General features: G+C 38.8%; 1 protein-coding gene across 1 annotated transcript; it reads left to right on the top strand.

Annotated features, from left to right (window-relative positions):
- Positions 1-345: 345 nt before the first annotated feature.
- LOC124284131 (leucine-rich repeat-containing protein 45-like) lies at positions 346-25,928 on the top strand. The gene is made up of 17 exons (XM_046720190.1): positions 346-428; positions 1,509-1,604; positions 2,864-3,015; positions 3,824-3,885; positions 4,556-4,626; positions 11,631-11,809; positions 12,486-12,614; positions 13,496-13,667; positions 14,615-14,692; positions 15,348-15,483; positions 19,621-19,698; positions 20,207-20,318; positions 20,721-20,791; positions 21,424-21,609; positions 22,247-22,420; positions 23,003-23,150; positions 23,755-25,928. Exons 2-17 carry the CDS (start codon positions 1,519-1,521, stop codon positions 23,943-23,945), a joined length of 2,025 nt encoding a protein of 674 aa, XP_046576146.1. The 5' UTR covers positions 346-428; positions 1,509-1,518; the 3' UTR covers positions 23,946-25,928.
- The last annotated feature ends 1,858 nt before the right edge of the window (positions 25,929-27,786 follow it).

Here is a 27,786-nt window from a genome sequence, read left to right on the forward strand (position 1 = left end):
TAGTATATAACATGTAGGGGGGCTGGATAGTAAACTAGGGCTTAGTTTATCGATTTTCTGACCCGCAGTGGGGGCCTGTGTGTTTATATGGACCGGATCAAGTCCTTTTTTAGAATAAACACATTTAGCGTTTGTATTGTTCTTAGACATCGACACTACTTCTGTACTAATTAAACCAAAATTGACCAAATATACAATTTTAATGTAGATTTGTTCTCCGGACTGATCAAATTTGAATAATTAATTGACGTTGCGCTTAGGGAAAGCCATCAATCGCGGTTTCATCCAAGGGAAGTAATTTATGTCGTTCTCCTTGAAAGAAGATGCGAATCTTGGCAAGCGTCATTGGTTCAAAATGGCGGCGTTCTGAATATTTTCGAAGCAGTGCGAAGGATATTGTGTGGTGTTCCTCGTTCACAAGGGGTAATGCAAGTGTTTACTACCGCCTGTATTGGTAGAAATACAATTGCATGCTTTCAGTGTGATCTTTGAGGCCGATGCAGTCACTGCAGTTTTTGTAACAGGTTTCCTTGGATGGAAACGTGTCTCAACAAATCTTTTTGACAGTCAACGACAATTTCCTCTAAAGACAACATTACACGAATCGCTTTGAAATTGTTTGTTATTTTTAATATAGACATCCCTAGACATATCTGGCTCTATCATCGTTCATATTCACGATCTGAACATGTGGAAATACTTGGTCTACTATAAAAAGTTAAAAACATAAAATCATGACAACCAAAACCCGGCATTTCATGTCAAATTTGAAAATAATATATTACGGACTTGTAGAACATTTAAACGTTTATGTTGGTTATGTTGATACGTGTTTATTTCCAAACATTGCAAATTTTACATCAAAGTCATGGCAGAGTTGAGGTCTCCTTCCAATTATCGAATGACACTTCGTCTTCGTTCAATTTCGTCTTGACTGTTCCTGAGTGTTCGAAAATAGGGTATGAGAGAAAACGTGCAGGGGTACTTTGCTATCCTTTCCGTGGCTGTTGCATCAACAGACATGCTAGTCCAGCACGACTTTGCATTTGAACTACAGACATGCGAGTCCTACTTTCTCTATACACATGTTCCACAAGCTCATATTTTGTACCCAACAGTCTTGAGCAAGCCATATGAGGTGGGGTGTTTTCAAGATTTTAACAAATTTTAGACTCACCAACCTCTAGAATGCCAATCAAACAAATAATTTCAGCCATGTATTTAAATCTACAAACAACACCTCAGGTGGCATGTATGGTATTACCCTGTTCCAGTAGAGTTAAACCCTGGTATATGGTCTTCATAAAATTATTGAAATTAGCATCAGTATCCACAGGCCCAATCCTCCATAAAAAAGGAATTAGGTTGTGCATACACAAGTGAAAAAAAATACAGTTCTGAAGTTCATATTTAGCTTGTAACATGGTAAAATTAATAGCTCTCCGGTTACTGTGTCATTTGTTCTGTATTGTAACCATGTCAATGTCCAAACCGTATTTTGCTTTTAGCTTCAGTGAAATGGATGACTTCAGGCAGGTGTATGTTCGTCTCTGCAAGGACAACCACGTGGAAGCCCAAGATTGTATTGTGGAGAAACTTAAAAGGTGCACAAGAAACTCACTGATCTGTTTCATCATCATAATGTTTTGAATAGTTTATGATCCAAATGAAACAAATTCATTTGTTTTAGCCAAGAACCATTTGCCTCTTCTTAATCATTGTTATACACATGATATGAGCATTTTGTTTCATCATCATAATCAATCAATGCTAAAAAACACAGTGTCATGAGGACGCTATCTCTTGGAAAGACTGAATGTATTTAATGAAAAACTCCTAACAGCAGACTTACATTAGCAGTGGTGGTAAGAGTTTGTGAACAGTGTTAACTGCCTTTTTCTTTCAAGTTGCACTCAGTGATAATAATCTTGTGGTTAAAATGGACTCGTTAAAAAGGATCAAAGTTAACATTGAGAAATAAGGTAGGTTAAATATGAAGGATGGAAAACTTGCACAGTCATGAACCCACCACCCCTAAAATTCTAGAATTAAGTTTTATCCAGCCTCAATTTTTTAAACTGATCCTTTCATTTGATGGGACAGCTTATAAAAAATATCTTTTTGTTTAGGCAGTTCATATACTACCCATCAAAAGTTTAGACTCACTTAAAGCACTCACTATATGTTATGTATATGTATGTGGTTACATCGAAGATGAATTTCTCCACCAACTTGGGGGAACCAACTGAAAACCTTATGCAGATGAATTGCACAAGGATGATGCTTCAAATTGCGAAAGGCATGAGCAAATGTCGTGCATGTGAACAGATGCGTTTTGGTGTAAAGTTTTGTTAAGAATTCGCCAATTTTCACAGATTTTAATCATTTACTGAACTCATGACAATAATCTTTTCAATGTTACGAATATGTTTTACAATACACCAGTTCATAACTAAACAGTACCTTTAAACAGTATGGAATATTTTGCAAAAAGCTAGTTTAGAACAGTGGACAAGTAAGTGGCTACATTTACACTAGTGAGTCTAAACTTTTGATGGGTAGTATATATTAACATTTTAATCATGATGAACAATGATATATTATTTTGTTATTTCAATAAAATACTCAACAGTATGTGTGAGTTTTCTCTACACCTCATTTCTGTTTTTGTTTTTGGGGCAGTGGGGTAGCCTAGTGGTTAAAGCGTTCGCTCGTCACGCCAAAGGCCCGGGTTCGATTCCCCACACGGGTACAATGTGTGAAGCCCATTTCTGGTGTCCCCTGCCGTGATGTTGCTGGAATATTGCTAAAATCAGCGTAAAACTATACTCACTCACTGTTTTTGTTTTGTTTTGTTTTTCAGTTTGACTCATGCTGGCAGTAAGGGGCGGACAACTCTCGACCTATCTACCAACAGCCTTACTGCGAAGTCCTGTGCTGTTCTGGGAAAGGTCATTGCACCTGATCGGACGTTTACAGAGTACAAGTTTGCTGACTGTATGCTCAGTGAGGATGGTAGGTTTTCTTAGTTCACATAAAACATTTTGCAGCTGAATGTCATTCCATGCTTCAGTGCTTGATGACATCCTCTGTGGTAGCTTGGATAGAGTCGGGGTGATGGGGTAGCCTAGTGGCATTCACTTGTCATGCCCATGGCCCAGGTTCAATTCCCCACATGGGTACAATGTGTGAATCCCATTTCTGGTATCCCCCATCATGATATTGCTGGAATATTGCTTAAAGCGGTGTAAAACACAAGTTACTCACTCATAGTCAGAATAGGCCATGATGGACATGATGGAGTGGTCAAACCATGACTCATGTATTTGCCATGTTTACGGACCATCATCAGATAGGTCCAATTGCTGGAATTTTGTGAATATTATACTCTAAACAGCACAGTAAACAAAATATTCTGACAAACTATTCCTAGGGAAATACAATGAAATAAACATCAGGGGTGGAAATAACCCATTGCCCGACGCCCCAGTCCAGTGTTTTTTTCTGTCGGGCAAGCCAATTTGTATATCACGCTATACCGGTGTCCAGTTGACTTTCCAATGTTAATTATGTTGTTTATTTAAAAAACCAACAAGAAAAGTGGCCGGTATAGTGGATAAATTATCAGGGCAAGTGATTTTACATGTGCAACTGTACCGGAGTACACTAGCAATTTTAAGGTTATTTCCACCCCTGAATATTGACTTCTGTCACTTGAGTGCGTATAGCATATGTGTTGTGCCTGTTGACAGCAATGTTACATCATTGATTACTGTATGACTACTGTATGATGGAGTATTCCTTCTTATTTTCTTTCATGAAGCTCTCAAAGGTCTGTGTCAAGGATTCATCCACAATTCCTACAGTAAAAAGCTGGATCTGAAGGTAGGAAAGATGTTGAATGTTCTGATATTGAACCAAATGCTAGTGTTGATCTGTAACATTTGAATTAAAGTTAGATCATGATGTAAGAATAAAATGGAATGTGTTTTGTTTTGGGTGTTGTATTTAGAACTTGTTAATATATTGAAAAGCAACAGTCCAGAAGAGTCACTTCTTTTGGGAAGACAGTTGGTGCCCAAACTTAATAGTTTAGGATCCCCTGTTCCACAAAATGATCTTAGCACTATGGTGATCGAAACTGACATATATTTTACATGGACTTACGATCAGTTGAGTGCTAAGATTTCTTTGTGGAAGAGGACCCTGGGCCTAGATTTTCGCAGCTCTCCTAGCCCTAAGGTAGGCGTATGTTAATGTTAATGTATGGCACTTACGATAATCCAAGCCCTGGTTCGCAGCATCATTTTCAGTAAATTTTAGTGTTGTAACATGGGTATTGTATGGACTAGCAGAAGTTACTTGACTGTACAGAATTTTACTTGACTCTTTCTTTGGACAAGTGACAGACAGTGTGATTACTGTAGCTTATATCTGCAGTGTTGTTGATGTTAAAGTTGTTCATGTTGCCGTTACCATGGATACTGTTGATATTTCTATTACCATGGCTAACAAGGGTGATGTCAGTGTAACTGTTATTGATATTGATCTCCAGGGAAACAACATTCGAGGTGCAGGAACAGAAACTCTTGGGAAGCTACTGCGACAGAATCATTCCATTGTCGGGTAGGAACTGTAGTAATACAACATATACCTTAAGGTGAGGTGAGGTGAAATTGGGTTTTACGTCGTGCTTGAGAATATTTCGCTCATATGACGATGTGCATGCATGTGTATGTGTATGTGCGGCTGCTTGTACTAGCCCAGACTTAAGCTGGATATTTTCCTTATCCTGACTCATGCTCTTTTGCTTGTCTTCTTCTTCTTGCGAACATAGTGGAACACTTGTATCTCCCTAATTGAAGCTCCCTTCAATTTAAAATCACTAATTAGTATTCACCACGAAGTTACCTCCTTTCCACAAGCTGAACGAGGGCTTCACCTCTACCCATGTGCCTCACTCTCCTTCTTCGCCCAGTGAGCTGGACGAGAGCTTCTGTGTCTCCGACACACTATATCCTTTGAAATATATTTAGTTAGTTACCCTCGTGATAGACATCTATAGAGGTTTAGCTAGTATCCTTCAACGATTATATATTGATATTTAGTCGCTTTTCTACAGTTTATTCACGGACGCCGCGGTTTGTTTCAGTGGATTACGCTTGATGAAAATTCTGTACTATTGCAGATTACGCTTTTATGCTGCTGCTGATCCGCTTTAATATGATGTACGGCCATGTTTATTATATTCACATTGCAGTTGCGGTACTAATTTATCCAATTCTACCTTTTATTAATATTTACTTTGCGCTTTGGCACGCACAGCAGATAGGTCGCGATGCAGACTCTAGTATGACTGATACACCGAACCCTCGCCAGTCTACTGCTGTTGGCCGACTCCTCCCCGTGGTGTTTCCGCTAGAGTGGTGGAGAGGTGTGGGACGAGTCCGCCATCTCCAAGAAGCATCCTGCTTCCCCAGACATCCCATCGCCGCAGCAGAAGACTAGAGGGTTTTTCTACCACATCTCAACAGCCGACCGCTCCCATCGCAGTTTGGGCCTGTTTGATGATCAGCCGGTCATCATACCAGATGTACATCAAAGATTGACCGATGTCGGCTCAGATCAGCATGCAGCCTGATGTACCAACGCAGATATGCGATGATCGTCCTGAGGGTCCCATCATTACCAACACTCAACGCAGACGCCGCGACACCCAGGGCAGCGCCGACCTCTGAGGGAAAATCAACGGTCTACTAGGACTTTCTCAACCGAGATTGTTCCAGCCGATGACCTGGACTCTCTACGATGATCAGCTGATCATCATCCCCGACGACGCCACAAGAAACGACCGGTGACAGCTACAACGACATCAGCAGAGATCACCATGCAGCCTGATGCCTCTACACTGATGTCGGACGATTTTCCGGTGGACCCCTCCATTAACACCGCAGATAAAGCACCGACGACCTCGCCGCAGACCATCCCAGAAGACATGATGCGACAAATTATGAACATCATGGAGGACCACTATATCTGGCGTAGCAGGGTCCGAAGTTTTCGCTGAAGGCTCCAACGTGACAGCACCCCAGAGGCACCCCCGCCAACGTAGCAGCCAGGACGATGTCACCTTCGCTAAAGGAAGTCACGGACCACCTTGACGGCGGACCTAGATGTACAGCCTTCGCTTCGCCTTCGCGGCGAAGATGTACAGCCTTCGCTGAAAGAACCTAGATACAGCCTTCGCTGGCGACTTCGCTAAGGCAGGATAGATCATCACCTTATGCGCGTTTCATCCCTAGATGTGGACTCGACCATCAGACATCACGGAAGCCTTCGCTGAAGGTCATATCGCCGCTCCTCGACCGACGCAGAGGAAGCTTCGCTAAGGCATGCCCAGGACACCTGAATCCAGATCATCATCATCTAGAAGGACATCGAGGGACTATACAAGAGCTTCAGCTAAACTATCAACGCTCCTCACAAGTCTCCGAGAAGATCAACCCATAGACAAGTTGATCATCGATATCAAGTATAAGAACTACAATCGTGATATTGGTTCTGTTGAATCCATGACGAGACGATGTTCGCTGGCCTAAATAGATCTAGAACGATCAATTAGACACTTATCACCAGACTTCGTGAACACGACTTCTGAATATGATAAGATGATCCATGCGGCCCTATTTTAGGCAAGCGCCACGCCGATCCCACATCCTGTTAAACACAGAGGCTGTTCACGGCAAGCGCCATATATATATTTATATATATATATATATACTAATCGGGTTTTGATTTCGACACCTTCGCGATGGTCGCTAAGGCTAAGTGGCTCCAAGTCTACTTCACCCAGAAGATCTAGAAGGGATACTTCGAGAACTTCGCTAAGTCTCCGGCGCTCACCGAGGAAGTCTCCTCCAAGGTTTCCATATACTAGCCACTCGCCATATATAGCTACTCGTCAGTCCGTTTCAAGACGCCGCATAAGTTGATTATCAACTGTATGCCAGATGCCGCCTATAAGCCTCCACGCCAAGATAATTGCTCAGGCTATTTACAACACAGAACGCCGCTGTATTATTAGTCAACGACATTTCATAGATCTTCACAGAAATCAACTATTCCGTGATAAATTGCTAATATACAATCCCGATCGACGATACGATTATCTACATGCGACCATTACGCATATCTGCAGACAATTCAATATCGAAATTGAACAGCAGCCTTGTTACAGCGAAGTATAACTCTTTAATCGCCAAAGTTTCTGAGAAGAAATATGTACAACAAGTTCAACGTTAATTCTACAATTATGACGATACATTCATGTATACAGTCTACAAGCTCACAACTTGCAAGTTGTTTATACCCTTATATATAAGGAAGTCGGAATTATATTCAAAACTGAAATTACTTTCACGACAACCAGGAAAATAACCTACCCAGCATAAAATTACAGAGCGAGATATTTCATACCGGAGGTTTCGCTATTACCATTAACCCTCAAACACGGGTCACTCGGATAACTTCGAAGCTACGGTGAAGACCGACGCTTATGCTAATATCAACGAATTTACAAGAATTTATTCAAGGTGGGTTTTTTCCCGCTACACCGTGACATCACAGCTGGTATTATACAGAATCAAAATGCCTTGTTCTGATTGGACCGCTGAGGGACAACGACCTACACAGAGGTCGATCTCAATTCACAGTTCAAGACTTACGCCACAAGTGACAACTATATATCAGTGAACGAGCAAGCCTCATTACAGTCCAGTTAACCTGAACATTCATGATTAGACTGCCTTTCTTCATTAGAGACCTCCCCTGTCAAGTTAAGACGAGGGATCGGCAGTCAGGCGATTTTACATAAAGTTCAACGAGGACAGACACACCTGGTTGTGCACCTACATCATCAAGGACTTCGCGCGAGCTTAATTACCTAGACGAAGATACAAGTGGATCTAAATCCACAGCGCTTCAGACTACAGCTGAATTTCATCAAGCTAACTAACACAACTAGATGGTTAGTAAACCTACTAAACTTCTGTTTGGAGAATAAAACGGAAATTTCACTTCCCAACCTGGGGATATGAATATAGTGTTCCAACACCTCACAAGTGAGGTTTATGAACACGCCTGGATGACATACTTGGACCCCATGATACGATGATTCTATCAAGTTGGCCAGCAAGAGCACTGTAAATTTATCTCCACCAAACCAAACAGGAGGAAAAAATGCAACAGATTATTTCCTCTATCATCAACTTACGCAGAGTGAAGTCTCATGTACTATATCTCCATTTGGATCAGAACTGTCATACTACGCATATATGGATGGACCTATTCCGACCCTCCATGAGCTTAATACTCATGATATTATAGCTTAACTTCTACAATTGTTCTACACAAATGTGATTGAAATAATGGAGGGTTTATTTCTGAACTGATATGGTGGTTGCAAACCATTATCTGAGAGATATCACCACCGAGGACGCCTCAGGTATACACCAATTCGATCCCATGGTCCTCGCGACAACAGCTGACAGTTCTCTCGAGAAGATAAGTCAATCTAACAGATTTTACTTATCTTATAACAATACTAAATAGCTTCATGCTATGTATAATTTACTTAAGTTCCTTTTATCATCACAGTACTATGATTATTACATCATACAATATATAAGTTAACAACTCTACAGAGTTTGTTATTATATATATTTACCTTAAGTTATTCATATCTTAAGAGTAATACTATGGTTACATGATAAATGCATTAGCTAACAAACTCTACAGAGTTTTTGGCTATTTTATACATAGCTTAAGTTAATTAAGCTAACAAACTCTACGGAGTTTTACTATTATATAGGTAACTTAAGCTAATTATACCTTAAGCATAGTACTATACTCATATTATTAAAATATATTGGCTAACAAACTCTAAGGAGTTTTGCTATTATATAGGTAGCTTAAGCTTATTCATATCTTAAGCTTAGTACTATGTTTATATCATATAAGTAGATTAGCTAACAAACTCTAAAGAGTTTTTTGCTATTTGGCTTAAGTATCATCATATTTCTAAGCAATATGGTTATATTATAACATGTATTAGCTAACAAACTCTACAGAGTTTTAGCTATTATATATGTAACTTAAGCTTATTCATATCTTAAGCTTAGTACTATGTTTATATCATATAGGTATATTAGCTATCAAAACTCTAAAAGAGGGTTTTGCTATTATATATTTCGCTTAAGTTTCATCATATTTTAAGCTTTATGGTTACATTATAACATGTATTAGCTAACAAACTCTAACGGAGTTCTTGCTATTATATATGTAGCTTAAGTTTTCCTTCATAAGCTCAATACTAGGTTTATATCATAGCTAACAAACTCTAAAGGGTTGTTTTCGCTTATTATACAATTAGCTTAAGTTTCATCATATCTTAAGCAGTATGTTTACATTATAAAGGTATTAGCTAACAAAACTCGACGGAGTTTTGTTATTATATATATATAGCTTAAGTTTCATCATAACTTAAGCTCAGTACTATGTTTTTAACATAAAAAGTATATTAGTTAATAAACTCTAAGGAGTTTATTTTGCTATATACTTTTAGCTTAAGTCTAATCTTATCTTAAGCTTAGTACTATGGTTACACTATAAACATATTAGCTAATAAACTCTACAGAGTTTTTTGGCTATTATATATGTAGCTTAAGTTAATAATATCTTAAGCACAATACTATACTCATATTGTAAAATATATTAGCTAACAAACTCTACGGAGTTTTGCTATTATATATGTAGCTTAAGTTCATTATATCTTAAGCACACTACTATACTCATATTGTAAAAAATATATTAGCTAACAAACTCTACGGAGTTTTGCTATTATATATGTAGCTTAAGTTAATTATATCTTAAGCACACTACTATACTCATATTGTAAAAATATATTAGCTAACAAAACCCTACAGAGTTTTGCTATATATATGTAGCTTAAGTTAATTATATCTTAAGCTCAGTACTATACTAATATTATAAATATATATTAGCTAACAAACTCTACAGAGTTTGGCTATTATATATGTAGCTTAAGTTAATTATAGCTTAAGCACAGTACTATACTCATATTATAAAAATATATTAGCTAACAAACTCTACAGAGTTTGGCTATTATATATGTAGCTTAAGTTAATTATAGCTTAAGCACAGTACTATACTCATATTATAAAAATATATTAGCTAACAAACTCTACAGAGTTTTTGCTATTATATATGTAGCTAAAGCTTATTCATATCTTAAGCTCAGCATTATATCTATATCATATAAGTATATTAACTAACAAACTCTAAAGAGTTTGCTATTATATAATTAGCTTAAGTTTAATCATATCTTAAGCTTAGTACTATGTTATATCTTAAAGTATTTTAGCTAACAAACTCTAAGGAGTTTATACTAGCATATTAACAAGCTTAAGTCTATTAGTCTTAAGCATTGTATTAATGTTATATATACTTTATCATAATAAGTACATGGTAATAACCTTTATATGGCAGCTGATAAGTTAGCAGCAGGAATTCATCAGTTCAGTGCCTTTTATGAAGTTCCCATAGGGTTATTACAATCATCACAGTTCAAATCACTAATTATTAAAAATCCAAAGTATTAGATATTCCCACCTCCGCTCCGTAGGATGCTACAAGCAAGAGCATGAGTCAGGATAAGGAAAAATATGTAATTTTTGGAGTAAAATTGATATTTTATACTTATCCTGACTCATGAGGTCAGCCCTCCCATCCTCCCCAAATAACACTTTGGATTTCCCTGTAAATTCAAATGTTGGGCTCAGTATATGAGGAGAGAGTGAGGCACATGGGTAGAGGGTGGCTCTCGCTCCCCAGCTTGTGGAAAGGGAGGTAACTCGTGGTGAATACTAATTAGTGATTTTAAATTGAAGGGAGCTTCAATTAGGGAGATACAAGTGTTCCACTATGTTCGCAAGAAGAAGAAGACAAGCAAAAAGAGCATGAGTCAGGATAAGTATAAAATATCAATTTTACTCCAAAAATTACATTATTGTCAGTACACAAAATCAGTGATCTACTTCTCAGCCAGCAAGGCCTCAGAAGTGGATGTCCTACAACTAATGGTCTTGGCAACAAACTTTGTGTCCCCTCTAACAAGTGTATATTGCCACTGTTCCCATGGCCAAAAACTATAGATACACAATCCCTTTTTTGAAAGAAAGAATATGAAATCTAAATATAACACACTAGTAGCCTAGGCAAGTATTTACTATAGTCAATGTATAGCCATGCTATCATAGTGGCTGTATGTCAAGTGTTTGGATGTGTATTATTCTAGTTGAGTATCTTCAACATGTTGAGTAGTGGTGGATAGCCCAGTAGGTACAGTGTTCACTTCAGGCCAGAGGTCTGAATTTGATTCCTCTTGAGTACCTTGTATGAAGCCAGTTAATGGTGTTCCTTCTGTGATATAGCCTGAATATTGCTTAAGACAACTTAATTATTCCCAAACTTTAGACGAAATGGAGGCATACACATTGTATGACATCGTAAAAAATGTAAGTGTAAAAAATGTTAATGTTTTGTATATTCAGCCTGTGCTTGGAATGGAATGCTATGGGTATGCTGGACATGGCATTTGCTGCATTCTGTGATGGCGTTGGCTCCAACTCTTCCCTCCAAGCTCTGGACCTCCGCAACAACCAGATCAACCATGAAGGGGCTTCCGAGCTGGCTGCTAACCTCAAACGCAATACATCTCTCAGGGCTTTAGGTACGTTTGGTATAGTTTTTCTCACTGATTACTAAGCATTTGTCCAACATGAGAAGGGGGATGATGATGATGACTGTTCAATGATGAAAGATCGTCCGTGCAGGACAAGTGTCAGAAGAGAGTTGGTTTGTAAGCTGGCTGATGATGTGATGCAAATGGTCCCATGCCTTTGAAAAAAGGCAATGTGGTTCAGTGCTCACACAAGGGGCTCACTCAAATATTTGGTGACATATAATGTTGTGTTTTTATCTATTTATTCATGTGATATGAGCTCATATGCCATGTTTATTGATACAATTGTGTCACGTCTGCTACAACTATCCTCACTTACTTATTAATCACTACTGATTTTTCCAGTTTCAGTATTATTGTTTCTGGGGTTGTACCAGTATGTAATTTGCTTATGTAAAGTTGCAGTTGAAGGTAATGTGCATCGAGACGCATCGAGATGTGCATCCAGTTTGATTACTAATTTCAGAGATTATCATTAAACACAAGCCAGTTTGTCAAGGTTCCTTTTGAAAGATGCTTTTCCTCAATTACTAAATAATTGTGATTTTTTTATAAGTAGGTTATTTGTCAAATCTGTGACCCAGTCCAACAGCAATAATATAAATGTAGTCATGATTTCAGTATCATTTTTGTTCAATATTCTGATGTGTTTGTCTTGATCCAGATCTCCGGTGGAACAATATTGGTTTGTTGGGTGGACGAGCCCTCATTGAAATGCTGAAATCCAACAAAACCTTATCTCGCCTTGAGTTGGCGGGCAACAATATTCCTTCGGACATCCTCAAATCTATAGGTCAGTCAGGTTTATTACACTCTGTCTTCATCATCTCTGTGATGTCATTCTTGTTCACCATGAAATTATCCCAATGATGTAGAGTAGACTGAAATCAGGGTCTATTTGATGACTCTGTCATTGTGCTATATGTAGAGCAGTGCCACCAGTTTGCCATGTTGTGATGATGGAATAATGTGAAATAATGTGGAATAATGCATCTCTCAGCTGTCAGGATCTGTTGACTGTGAGATTGTACTGACCTCGATCATGCTCCTAAGTCCTTGTGTCATGGGAGGTAGGGTGGCCTGGTTGTGAAGATGTTGTAATTCGCTGTGCAGAGTTATGTCCCTTGGCTATGCCAGGAAGTAATAATCCTGGGTTTGAATCCTGGTTCGTCCCCATGTTTCTAGGTTTTTCAGAAGCTTACCTAATCTTGTTGGTTTCAAGAATGAGGTAACCATCTGAGACATGTATCACTTCTGGTTTTCTCCCACATTAAGCTGATATTCCATGATATAATTGGAATTCAGTTCAAAGCAGTATTTAACCCCATTTACTATGTGTGCCATCACCTTACCCAGACATCAGATTCACTAAAGGATTTGTACAACCAGCATCATTTGGGTGTTTCCTCACCCAGAACATGATCAAGCTTACATGCTGTGACATGACTGAAATATTGCTGAACCCCAGTTCACTCTGACAACATGACATTAAAATCTTAAAGCTCAAATTCAAGTTTCAAGTGACATACGTTAGTACTTCTGTGACAATGGCTGTCGTTTATGTAAGTTGAGTTTCATGTATGTTGTGTTTCATGTATGTTGTGTTTCATGTATGTTGTGTTTCATGTATGTTGTGTTTCATGTATGTTGTGTTTTATGTGTGTTGTGTTTCAGAAACTGCTGTGGACAACAATGCTGACCGTCAGCTTCTGACGGAGAGTCATCGCAAACAGACTCACAGTCTGTCAAAACACATCAGTCAGCTTGAACATGACAAGCATCTCCAGATCGGGGATCTGATGGACACGCTGGACAAGCAGGAGCACCTGATCCGCAAGTCCAAGCGGTGGGTAGTAGGGATGCAGTGATTCATTAGCTGTTGATGAATTGTACTTGTTCATGGATTGATACAATATACAGTCGAGCGGCGTTGTCTCGATATTCATGGGACCAAGAAAAAATATCGAGTTATCCGAACTTCGAGACATCCGACCAGGGCATATCATCACATATCACTATGAAAGAAAACAAAACGCTTCTCTGCATGTTTTGATTCGAAACTATAATCCGTTATCAGTAGTGTTTAGTCGTAACAGTGAGTACTTCCTAATTAACTCCTTAATTAATCCTAATTAAATAACAAACAAGTGACAACTTCAACTCAATTAACCCGAATTTGTTTACACTACCGCATCCCTTTGTTACATTCCACACCGTGTGTAAACGTGTGGAAACAACCTCAGTTCAGAGGGATGCTTGCCCATAAAAGGTTGGTGAATATCGAGTTTCTTTGCAAATATCCAGTTAAAAGGGTAAATTTACTTTTTGGGACCATGAAATTATATCGATATCCGAAATATCGAGACATCCGTATCGAGTTAAAAGAGCTTGAATAATGATAAATTATGAAGGATTTTGCAGGGACCGAGATGTTATATCCAGTTATCAGAGTTCTACACAACGTCGCTAGACTGTATATACATATACTTTTGAGATTGTTGTAGTTGCTGACAGTATCGGATAGTAATTGGATTATTTTAGTGATACTTCTGAAGAATACTTGTGAAGATCCATGTCATAATGATCTTCAACAACCCATGCTTGTTGTAAGAGGCAACTGGATCGGGAGGTCAGGCTCGCTGACTTGGTAGACACGTCATCACTAAGAAACATTCGGCCAAACAACAAATGATTTTCAATTTCTGTGGAATAAATGTTCCTGTGTTTACTTAATGATATGATTGTAACCTATTTCCTGTTTCCAGACATTAATATGTTTTGTTTTCCTTTCAGAACTGCAACCCAGAGAGTAAATTCTCTACAAGAAGCCCTAGAAGATAGAAAAGGGGCTTTCAACTCATTAGCAGCAAAGTAATATACAAACATTCAATATTATAATAGTCTTGGGTAATCACACACAGGGTTGTTGGGATACTGGGTTATTGAATTGTTTCATGCATATTTGTATCTAAGCAACCAAAAATTTATCGTGTAATGGTGAATTGGTCTTCATCTTTTACACAAATATGCAGCTTATTTGGAGTTTACATATGAACCAATGACAGTACACTGGGTGGTTATCCTGATGTCAAGACTTTGGTAGAATGTATTACATGTTATAAAATTCTAGATATAGTTGAAGGATCTGCACATCTGTTACTGTGCCAAACATTTCTAATGTAGCTTTTTCAGCTGCATACTTGATTGTCTTTACACTTGTGTTTTTATTGATTGAATTCTGGCATTATGTATACATGGCCTACACTGCATTCCTTAATGCATAGATGTGCAACAAACCGTGATTGTAACTTTTATCACTCTTATGCGAAATGTGATTCAGTTTTCACAGGACACAAATTAATGATCATTAGAACACCTGGATATGTGGAAGCCAAATAATTTCCACAAATCCCAATAAGACAAGACTCAAGAAAGTGAAACATATGAGTCAAGTACCTTAGAGGCAACATTGAACTCATTAGATGGTACATATTTAAGGTGGCTCAGTGTGTTTCTTGTTCTCCAGATTGTCCATGACAGAGTCGGAGCTAGTCCTGGCTGAGCAGAAGGTCACTGACTGCAATCTTGTCATCAACAGACTGAAGAATGATCTGTCGGAGAGTGCAGCTTCCCATGTGTCAGAGATGCGTCAAGAGAGGGAGGTTGGTGTCTTGTCTGGGTTTTTGTAAGGAGAATTATGGGGTCATTTAGTGATCTTTCTCAGTTTTATTCCATCTTTCTAAATGTCATTCCTCCTCTCTTTAGTGTCATGCCTTCTCTTTTTTTTGTGTCATGTTATGTCTCTTTAGTGTCATGTCATGTTATGTCTCTTTAGTGTCATGTCATGTTATGTCTCTCTAGTGTCAGCCTTCTCTCTTTAGTGTCATGCCTTCTTTCTTAAGTGTCATGCCAGTCCCTTCAGTATCATGTCATTCTCTAGTGTCATGCCATCTTTCTTAAGTGTCATGCCTTTTCTCTTTAATGTCATGCCATATCTCTTTAGTGTCATGCCTTCTATCTTTGGTGTCATGCCTTCTCTCATTAGTGTCATGCCTTCTCTCTTTAATGTCATACCATGTTTCTTTAGTGTCATGCCTTCTCTCTTAAGTGTCATGCTAGTCCCTTCAGTATCATGTCTTCTCTACTGTCATGCCATCTCTCTATAGCGTCTTGCCTTTTCTCTTTAGTGTCATGCCATATCTCTTTAGTGTCATGCCATATCTCTTTAGTGTCATGTTATGTCTCATTAGTATCATGCCTTCTATCTTTAGTGTCATGCCTTCTCTTTAGTGTCTGCCATGTCTCTTTAGTGTCATGCCTACTCTCTTTAGTGTCATTTCTTCTTTCTTTAATGTCATGCCATGTCACTTTAGTGTCATGTTATGTTTCTTTAGTGTCATGCATTCTCTTTAGTGTCTGCCATATCTCTTTAGTGTCATCATCCTCTCTATAGTGTCATCGTCCTCTCTATAGTGTCATGCCTTCTCTCTTTAGTGTCATGCCTTCTCTCTTTAGTGTCATGCCTTTTCTCTTTAGTGTCATGCCTTCTCTCATTAGTGTCATTTCTTTCTTTTATGTCATGCCATGTCACTTTAGTGTCATGTTCTATTTCTTAAGTGTCATGCCTTCTCTTTAGTGTCATGCCATGTCTCTTTAGTGTCAGCATCCTCTCTTTAGTGTCATGCCTTCTCTCTTTAGTGTCATGCCATCTCTCTTTAGTGTCATCCCATGTCTCTTAGTGTCATGCCTTCTTTCTTTAACGTCACCCAGCCACAATATTGCTGGAATATTTCTAAAAGCAGCGTAAAATCATCATACTAATCTCTCTTTAGTGTCATGCCTTCTCCTTAGTGTCATGCCTTCTCTCTTTAATGTCATGCCATGTCTCTTTAGTGCCATACCATGTTTCTTTAGTGTCATGCCTTCTCTCTTAAGTGTCATGCTAGTCCCTTCAGTATCATGTCTTCTCTACTGTCATGCCATCTCTCTATAGCGTTTTGCTTTTTCTCTTTAGTGTCATGCCATATCTCTTTAGTGTCATGCCATATCTCTTTAGTGTCATGTTGTCTCTTTAGTATCATGCCTTCTATCTTTAGTGTCATGCATTCTCTCTTTAGTGTCATGCCTTCTCTCATTAGTGTCATTTCTTCTTTCTTTAATGTCATGCCATGTCACTTTAGTGTCATGTTCTATTTCTTAAGTGTCATGCCTTCTCTTTAGTGTCATGCCATGTCTCTTTAGTGTCAGCATCCTCTCTTTAGTGTCATGCCTTCTCTCTTTAGTGTCATGCCATCTCTCTTTAGTGTCATCCCATGTCTCTTAGTGTCATGCCTTCTTTCTTTAACGTCACCCAGCCACAATATTGCTGGAATATTTCTAAAAGCAGCGTAAAATCATCATACTAATCTCTCTTTAGTGTCATGCCTTCTCCTTAGTGTCATGCCTTCTCTCTTTAATGTCATGCCATGTCTCTTTAGTGCCATACCATGTTTCTTTAGTGTCATGCCTTCTCTCTTAAGTGTCATGCTAGTCCCTTCAGTATCATGTCTTCTCTACTGTCATGCCATCTCTCTATAGCGTTTTGCTTGCCTTTTTCTCTTTAGTGTCATGCCATATCTCTTTAGTGTCATGCCATATCTCTTTAGTGTCATGTAGTGTCATTTCTTCTTTTCTTTATCGTCATGCCATGTCACTTTTAGTGTCATGTTATGTTTCTTTAGTGTCATGCATTCTCTTTAGTGCGTCATGCCATATCTCTTTTAGTGTCATCATCCTCTCTATAGTGTCATGTCCTCTCTATAGTGTCATGTCTTCTCTTTGGTGTCATGCCTTCTCTCTTTAGTTTCATGCATTCTCTCTTTAGTGTCATGCCTTCTCTCATTAGTGTCATTTCTTTCTTTTATCGTCATGCCATGTCACTTTTTAGGTGTCATGTTCTATTTCTTAAGTGTCATGCCTTCTCTTTGATGTCATGCCATGTCTCTTTTAGTGTCAGCATCCTCTCTTTAGTGTCATGCCTTCTCTTTTTGAGTGTCATGCCATCTCTCTTTAGTGTCATCCCATGTCTCTTGAGTGTCATGCCTTCTTTCTTTAATCGCCACTTAGCCACAATATTGCTGGAATATTTCTAAAAGCAGCGTAAAATCATCATACTAATCTCTCTTTGAGTGTCATGCCTTCTCCTTAGTGTCATGCCTTCTCTCTTTAATGTCATGCCATGTCTCTTTAGTGCCATGCCATGTTTCTTTAGTGTCATGCCTTCTCTCTTAAGTGTCATGCTAGTCCCTTCAGTATCATGTCTTCTCTACTGTCATGCCATCTCTCTATATAGTTTTGCTTTTTCTCTTTTTTAGTGTCATGCCATATCTCTTTAGTGTCATGCCATATCTCTTTGTAGTGTCATGTTGTCTCTTTAGTATCATGCCTTCTATCTTTAGTGTCATGCATTCTCTCTTTAGTGTCATGCCTTTCTCTCATTAGTGTCATTTCTTCTTTCTTTAATGTCATGCCATGTCACTTTAGTGTCATGTTATGTTTCTTTAGTGTCATGCCTTCTCTTTAGTGTCATGCCATGTCTTTTTAGTTTCAGCATCCTCTCTTTAGTGTCATGCCTTCTCCCTTTAGTGTCAAGCCATCTCTCTTTAGTGTCATCCCATGTCTCTTTAGTGTCATGCCTTCTTTCTTTAACGTCACCCAGCCACGATATTGCTGGAATATTGCTAAAAGCAGCGTAAAATCATCATACTACTCTCTCTTTAGTGTCATGCCTTCTTATGTTTGTGTCAAGCCTTATCTCTTTAGTGTCATGCCATGTCTCAATAATGTCATGCCATGTTTCTTTAATGTCATGCCTTGTCTCTTTAGTGTTATGCCTTTTCTCTTTAGTGTCAGACCTTGTCTCTTTATTGTCATGCCATGTTTGTTTTGCGTCATGCCTTTTTTCTTTAATGGCATGCCATGTCTCTTTAATATCATGCCATGTCTATTTAGTGTCATGCCATGTCCATGTCTCTTCTAGTGTCATGCCTCTTTAGTGTCGCCTTGTCTCATTAGTGTCATTTCTTCTTTCTTTGATCGTCATGCCATGTCACTTTAGTGTCATGTTATGTTTCTTTAGTGTCATGCCTTCTCTTTAGTGTCTGCCATATCTCTTTAGTGTCATGCCTTTTCTCTTCAGTGGCAGACCTTCTCTCTTTATTGTCATGCCATGTTTGTTTTGTGTCATGCCTTTTTTCTTTAATGGCATGCCATGTCTCTTTAATATCATGCCTTTTCTCTTTAATGTCATGCCTTTTCTCTTTAGTGTCATGCCTTTTCTCTTTAGTGTCAGACCTTTTCTCTTTAATGGCATGCCATGTCTCTTTAATATCATGCCTTCTTTCGTTTGTGTCATGCCCTTTCTGTTTAATGTCATACCATGTCTCAATAATGTCATGCCATGGTTCTTAAGTGTCATGCCTTTTCTCTTTAATGTTATGTTATGTCTCTTTTGTGGTATGTCATGTCTCTTTAGTGTCATCAATAATGTTCGATTCCCCACATGGGCACAATGTGTGAAGTCTGATTTTTGGTGTCTCCCGTCGTGATATTGCTGGAATATTGCTCAAAGTGGCGTAAAATCATACTCACTCACTCACTCATCAATAATGCTGTGAGGGATCCCTAGACTCAGTTCTATTGGTGAAACACGGAAAGAATCCCCAACACCACTTTCATTTCAAGCACTGCCATCCATCCACAAACTCCTTCCATAGAATGTGTGACAGTTGATAAACTCACAACTGGTTTGTGTTGTCCAGGACCGAGCCAATGACGAGATGAAGCTTCTGAAGGAGCTGTCTGAGAGTAACGACAAAAACATCCAGCTGCAGACCAAGGTAGAGACTCCGAGACCTGGCGGTATCATAACATCATTCATGATCACTACTCTCATCCAAATCAACCTTCAAGCAGATAGGTCAAGAACCTATACAACCTTCATTGAGATCAAAATAGGAACATTGTTCATCTGACATGACTTGTCCAATGTTACTAGAGGTGTATCATAATTGAGTATGAGATGTGGTTTTAATGATATTGTGATGACAATTTACTGATCATGCAAAGGTATTAATAATGGGAAAAGTATTGCTGTGGATGCATTTTCTTTCATCATCATGATTCTGTGATATTTTGCTGTTTGAAACTTTTAGTTCAAAGATGTGTTTGTTTTAGCTGTTTTACACTTATTGGGCAAATCGGTGAGTCATTTGTTGTGGGAGTTAATCTACTGAACCCTGCGCAGAAAAGCATGGGTCCTGCATATGAGGAATAATTAATGACGTTAGACGACTGCCAGTATATATATTACCGCTGTCTCTAACAAGAGCTGTGTCCCTTGTTCAGGTCGATGACCTTGACCGAAAGTGTCGGAATCAGCAGGAGCAGGTGTTTGAACTGAAGGAGCAGATAACCCATCTCCAGGCTGAGCTCAAGCTGAAGGGCACACAGTTTGATGGTGAGGGCAATATTGTCTTATTGTCTTTGTCATTGTCTTTGTGTTCTGTTGTCTATTTAATGATTGTGAGTAGGAGGGGGAGTAGGTGATGGAAGATGGAGGAGGGCACCATGCATAGTTTGATCCCTTAGGAATGTCGGGAACCTGTAACCCTGGGTTTGAATCTGAGATTTCCCCTTTGTGGTTCTTGGTTTGTCAGCACCAGACCTAAACATCGACGACCGTCACTATTTCTGGCTTGCTTCATCCTGTTCATGTTTGCTTCACACTTTTAATGTGAAGTAAAACAGTATATTTAACATGCAGTTCCCTCCTCTCCTTCTTTCCCCCTCACTTTGGATCTACTTATTCCATGTGACATTAACACAGAGGTATATATGCATGCTGGTGTTTTTCTGTCAGACCGACTGCAGCAGGAACGGCAGAGACAGAAGGATGCTGTGAGGGACATGGAGCAGTACAAGCAGAAGGAGGTAGGTTAACATGACAACACTTTAGGATCTCATGATTGCACTGTTGTCGAACATTGGACACTGACAGGCCACATGCATTGGTCATTTTGCTATTTAGGACCCAGTCAACATATGGCATTTCATTTTTTGTTACATGTGGTGGCTTGTATTTTACACATTACAGGACCAAGAAAGGCTTTAATGCTTCGTTAGTCATTATTTATTTGAATGGATTCGTAAATTCATCCTTTCAATTCCTAAAATAATCCCAATTTAAAAGAAAATTACCATCATAGATAAATCCCAGGCTCCTTTCCCCAAAGGCCTTAGCCCTACGGTGATTGTAAGCCTGTGCTTAAAGTATGGGAGTTATGGGAGTATGGTTTCCTCAACGCTAAGATAGCTTTTTGAAATGGGGCTCTGGTTCAGGCATTAAATGCTGATATACATGAATGTTTGGTTGGACTACCTAGATGGCATATTTCATCAGGATAAGAAAGAAAGGAACAAAACAGCAATTGTCCTCATCTGTTGAGGATGATGAAATGCTGAAAAGACTAGGGATGACAGTCTCATAGTTAACTTTGTTCACCAAGACATGATAAAACACTGTTGAAGTCTGTCACCGATTGACTATTCCACCTGTGGTGTAGATCGTGCGGACAAAGCAGGAAGGGGATGATGTGGAGAAGGCCTTGAGGGACAGGATCCAGAAGCTGGAAGAGCACAGGATGGGCCTGGAGGAAGAAGTTAGTCGGCTGAAGACAGCAAACATGTCCGACCGCATGACGGCCGAGGAGCAGCTCACACACACCAAACAGAGGATCAAGGCGGAGGAGGTAGGGAGGAAATATATCTCAGCAGCTGTCCAATGTAACCTTTGCTAGAGTTGTGAGTAAAGTTACTTAAGCCACCACTGTAAGACTTGTCAAATAAGAAACTCTGTATTGGGGCAAAATCTGTAATAGTTGATGAAGGTCAGGTTCACTAGTTTGGTGAGGATCTTTTCAGTCATGGTCACTACTGGATTGTGGTATTCTGTGGCATTTTGTTTGTTTTTTCATATTATTACGTTTTGTGTGACACAGTTGGAATAACTGTATGGCATCAGGCATCAGGAAGTTTTTCTTCCTAGAAAGTATATTACACTCAGTCAGAACTGTGTAAAGTAACTTTTACTGTTGTGTGTTGCAGCAATATTCCACATAACTCATTCTTAGTTCCTCAGTATGAATGCAGAAAATATTTACATAGTAATACTGTGTTAACAAGCTGTAATCATTTATACTGTTTATCCAGGTGTGTTGCAGAGATAATCTTTGAATTGTCATTTTGTTTGTCAATGAGCTGTGAATGAAAATTGTTTAGCATAACATATTTGTCATCAATCTCAGCTGGCCTCTGAGATAGCAAATGTTATTCCTGCTGATATCTATAATTGTGTAGTAACGTCTCATGTCTGTGTCGTGTCTACAGGAGCAGCGTCAGAAGCAGCTGGAGGAGAAGATCCGTGTGCTGCAGACGTCTAAGGATGAGCTGAAGAGTCACTGCAACCAGCAGGCCTCGTTGGTGTCGGAGCTGCAGTGCAAGAACTCCAACCTGACGCTGGAGCTGGAGACGCACAAGAGGAGGCTGGAGGAGATGGGACAGGTCAGTGATACGAATCATCGAGAAGTGTTCATTTTGTGTTGGTGGTTGGGTTGCTAAGGGACAAACATATATTCATATTCGGTGGAAATAACTTTAAACTTGCTAGTGTACTCCGGTACAGTGGCACATGTGAAATCACTTGCCCTGATAATTTTTTCACTATACCGGCCATTTCTTGTTGAATTATTTAAACAAACAACATAATTAACATTGGAAAGTCAACTGGACGCTGGTACAGTGTGATATACAAATTTGCTTGATATCAATTATATCGACAGAAAAAATATCACTGCCGACTATTTTACTGTCAACAAGTGTTGATAATGGGTTATTTCCACCACTGAATATTATGGCATCTCTGAACAGGTTTTAAATAAACCATTGTGATTCCATGACGTCAAATGTTGCCATGTACAAAATAAAGACAATGATACAATACTGATATTGAGAAACAGGCCCGACAGAAAAACAGTGCTAGCAATGTAGTACTGATCATGGCAGACAGATTCCAAATGTTGCCATGCAAATGAACAATACCAGGAGTCTATGTAGTACTGATCAGGCTGCCTTCCATTTATACAGGAGCTAGCTGAGAAGAACAACATCACCCTTGCTGAAGTGAGCAAGGTGAAGATGGATCTAAACAGTTCTGTCAACAAGCTGGAAGAGGAGCGCCATCTTCATAACACGCTACGGGACAAGCTCAGTCAGACAGACAGACAGCTGTCAGGTAGGTCATTGTGTTAAGTCACCTTCATGACACACTGCAACAGACAGAACTCAATACATAAGACATGTTAATGAACTCACACTTTCACCTACTCGTGAAGATCTGGGTAAGAGTTGGTCTTCAACAACCCATGCTTGTCACAAGAGGCGACTAACGGGATCAGGTGGTCAGACTCACTGACTTTGTTGACACGTGTCATTAAAAAATTAAACTTAAATGGCCTTGACATGTATTCAAAATTGAGTCTGAAACTAGTTCATACCTACTCGTGACGATCCTGTGATTAACTGGATCGGGGGGTCAGACTCACTGACTTGGTTGACACTTCATAGAATCCCAATTGCGCAGATTGATGCTCATGATGTTGATCACGGGATTGTCTGGTCCAGACTCGAATATTTACAGACTGGCCATATTGCTGTGTATTAACAGTCAACCAACCATTTCACACTTTCACTCAGTCTCACCTTCAGCTCTAGCATAAGATTTTGTCAATTTTGTCCTGTGTGTATGGTCCATTCATTACTTTGAGAATCTACCCATATTTGTGGCAATTTTAGGAGATGACTGTGACAAGTAAAGACTTCAATATTGGATGTTTCAGAGCTGATGCTGAAGAACCGAGAGCAGGTGGATCACAAGGAGCGGGAGATTGTGAGTCTGGAGGAGCGACTGCGAGCCCGGGATATGGAGATCGCTCGCATCAAGGAAGAGGAAGTTCAGAGGGCACACATGCTGCAGTCAGCCATCATGAACTATGTGTCCAAGACTCCTTACTCCTCCCCAACAAAATGATCTCAACTGTCGTGTCCATAGTGACTGATTGAAACCTCAATGGTTAAACAGGAATACCCTCTGCAAGTCTGTCTGGTCTACAGATTGTTCTGGCTATATGGCATAACTAGATTTGAAAAGTACTCCTTCAAGATTATCACTTGTCTCAGGACAAGCAAATTGTTGACTAATGTGTCATGGATAGGTGTCAAGGGCGATGCAATTTGATGTTCAGAGTTGCTTCCCTTTGGCAAACCAGAAACACTGAATCATAGGTTCAAGTCCTATATTCTGCCTGATTAGCTTTCCAGATTTGTCACCTTCATACCCATGCAAACAAGACCTGTATCACAAGGCTCTCTACCACCATCAAGTAGCATCCATATTTACATAAAAATAATGTTTAAAGTGGTGATACACCACTCTCAATCATTAGGCTAAATGATGGACAGAAGCAACATACTTGTATATAGCGGACTCCTCGTTCACTACCGTTCAAAATTGAATTAGTTATTATTTTGGATTGGGGGACCTGTTTTGTCAGCTTTAAATCTGTTGTATGCTTGGTAATAAGGACAGATTCTGCTGTGTGGTGTATATTTCTTGTGGAAGCTTATTAGTATGCATTTTGTTTCTGTGCTAGACTATCAACCAAATAAGTAACACAGGTGCTATCAGCACTGCCACCCATGACTGTTGAATCGTATAAGGAGGAGGGAGAGTTTCAGCGTGATTTAACTGTCAAACTATAGGGTTGTGCCAAAAGAAGACCTTGAGTGCATGGGTTCAGATAGAACAACACCATGTTGCCACAAACGTATATCAATAGTATTATACAACTGAAGTGTTGGTCTGCTTTCTTCATTGGCTTTTTCTTATCAGACACGCATTTCAGTGCACAATGTCAACAGATATTGGCATGCAAGAATTCAGTGATTAAGCTTGCACATTGTGGAATAATACTGAAAGGAGTTTGCAACAAAAAATCTCACTGAAAAACCTGCAAAATATTGATTCTCTTATGTATACCAATTTTTCTTATCACCTGACATTAACAGGCTCATGATGTATTACATATCAGGGCTGAGGTCAACAGTTAAAACTGTCATGAACTATGGAGCGTTTATCATGAACTGTTGAAACATATAGATGACTATGTGAGTAGTGTACGATCTCATTAACATCTGATCTTGGACCTTTCCTCTGACCGAGCCAAGTGTCACTTACCACATCAGGAAATGCGATGTACTTTCTATTCATGCACCCTCAACATTATTGGGAAGTACTGTCATTATTTCTGCTATCTATAAGTTTTCATTTTGTGCTCTAAAGCTACTTCCTGACTAGCTCTTGTTAGTCATTTCATTGGTTTCAACTTTAAATTCAGTGAGATACATGTACATAGTCTACTACATGTGTAATGATGTACAGAGATTATATATCATGTATACTGATCCGTCCATTACAACAGTCTTATGTTCTTTCAACTGAGTTGTCACCATATCATGAAGCCCTAACAAATGTGACGCGTAGGAAGACCAATTGAGAAAACAGTTCCGTAGACATACTGATGAGTAACACATTATAATCACTTTACTAATTAGTTTTTTCAACATACCTGTGTTATGATCCCAGGGATCCTGTTAGAATAGGTCCCAAACAATCACCACATGTATTAGGTCAGACTCAGTTACAACCCAGTGATATGGATTGGTGCTCACAATATCGATCACTGGACCAGACTTTAAGTAGGATGTCCTTTAACAAACTTGGTTATAAGGGCAGACAACTTGCTTGTGGCAGTTACACATGAGTTAACCAAGTGTCAGTTATGTCCTCTCCTACATCGCAAAGTGACATGTAATAACGTCTTCATACTGATCTGTTATTTTATGCTCTACACAAACATGTACATTTTCTGTGATATCTTAAATATGAATATTTACATTTTAGTATATTGTTATTATATCACTATCACATTATTGCATTAAAATATGACAAGTATCGGTTGTTTGTTTTGTAAAAACTCTGGGCAAATTTCTTTCTCCACTCTGAGAATCCTGTAACCTTAGGATCTGGAGATCCTAACAGACTGACAGACACCCAAATTTTGTTTCAGTTAGGGGAACCTGCAAAAGAAAACTATTGGTCGTCATCATCCATATTACAGAAATAATTATCTTCTTCCGATTTTCAGTGGCAAATTTGAAAGGTGGCTTTTATACACTTAATAACATCACAAATTTGCATGACCTTTTCATATCTACCTGGGTATTATGCCACTTTTCTGTGATATTGGAAGATTTACAACAAAATCACACTTTTGGATACCTGTTAACTCAGAATAACATTAAAAACATGAAAATGTTCTGTTGTACTTTCCTGTTCCTTATGACAAACCCAAACAATTTTTAATGAAAGATTGAACAAGTTTCTGTTCAGGCCTTGGAACAAACATTCATGACATTTCCAGGTTTTACGTGACCCTGTGGAGGAAAATTGGTGTTGGTACCCCCACCCTTAAGCATGTAACCTCAAATATACATAGCCCAAGACAAATAATCATTGCAACAAATAACCTAGAAAAGGTAACCCAAAAAACCCAGCATTTTCCACTTCAAGCAATAACTGTCAGTGAGAATCATAAACAGCTATGTATTAACCAACAAAAACACTATAGCATATATTATGATTGGGATTACATTTTCGCTGTAAAGTACAAGTATGTGATCTTGAGTACCAGTTGTTCGACTTCCATTTTTGTGGAAGCTGCACTGGCTGAGTGGGTTAGATGGCTGGCAATTTTACTTGCCTGACTCTGGGAGTGTGGGTTTGAATCCCGGATGGAACTCAAACTAACAAAAGTGGTAGAATCGGTACTTTACTAAGAAAGTGTAATCCCAAATATAACATATGTTACATTAGACCACTTTCAAAATGACATTGTGTATTCATAAATAAAACAATATTTATGATTGTTTTGTAATGAAATCATGAACTTATGAATAATAAGGATTATTCTAGATATGAACACATACAGAAGTATTGTCACACATGATTGATATGAAGCCACACCTGTTAAACATATACACGGCTGATGTTCTGTTGGCAAGATCTATGAAACTGGCAGTTAAAACATGTACATCTCACAACATTTTCATTCTCAAGGCCACAGCATTCAAATTAGTTCACAACAAAGGGCTATATGAGCTTACACAAAAGGCTGAAACAGCAATACCATCATACATTTTGATTTAAAAATAAATGTTAATTTTTGTATCATAACCATGCATATGTCAGGGATGGCAGTTTTCCGCGGATTTCCGCGGATTTTATTTCAAATTGTTCAATTGCGAATCGCCTAAATCCATTGAGAAACCCTCAATTCGATGACACAATATTAAGTATACACAATATATACACATGTCATTTTCCTCATCATTAAAGTTTAGGGGGAGACGGGCAGACGTATTACCCACAAGTCTGCACAATGCATGCAGAAACAATATATACACAAGTGATGTGATATGAAATATTTTTTTTAAGTAAAGCTGCACTAGCCACGCAAATCAAACATACAACGCTCGTACACAGGCATGTAGCCATATATATATACCGTATATATATGTCAATCAACCACTCAAATCAAACATACAACGCTCGTACACATGCATGTGCCCATATATATATATACCTTATATATGTCAATCAACCACTCAAATTAAACATACAACGCTCGTACACATGCATGTACCCATATATATATATACCGTATATATATATGTCAATCAACCACTCAAATTAAACATACGCTCGTACACATGCATGTACCCGTGTATATATATATACCTTATATATGTCA

Source organism: Haliotis rubra, unplaced genomic scaffold (genome assembly GCF_003918875.1).
Source record: "Haliotis rubra isolate DU_JTF1 unplaced genomic scaffold, ASM391887v1 Scf33, whole genome shotgun sequence".
Lineage (NCBI taxonomy): Eukaryota > Metazoa > Mollusca > Gastropoda > Lepetellida > Haliotidae > Haliotis > Haliotis rubra.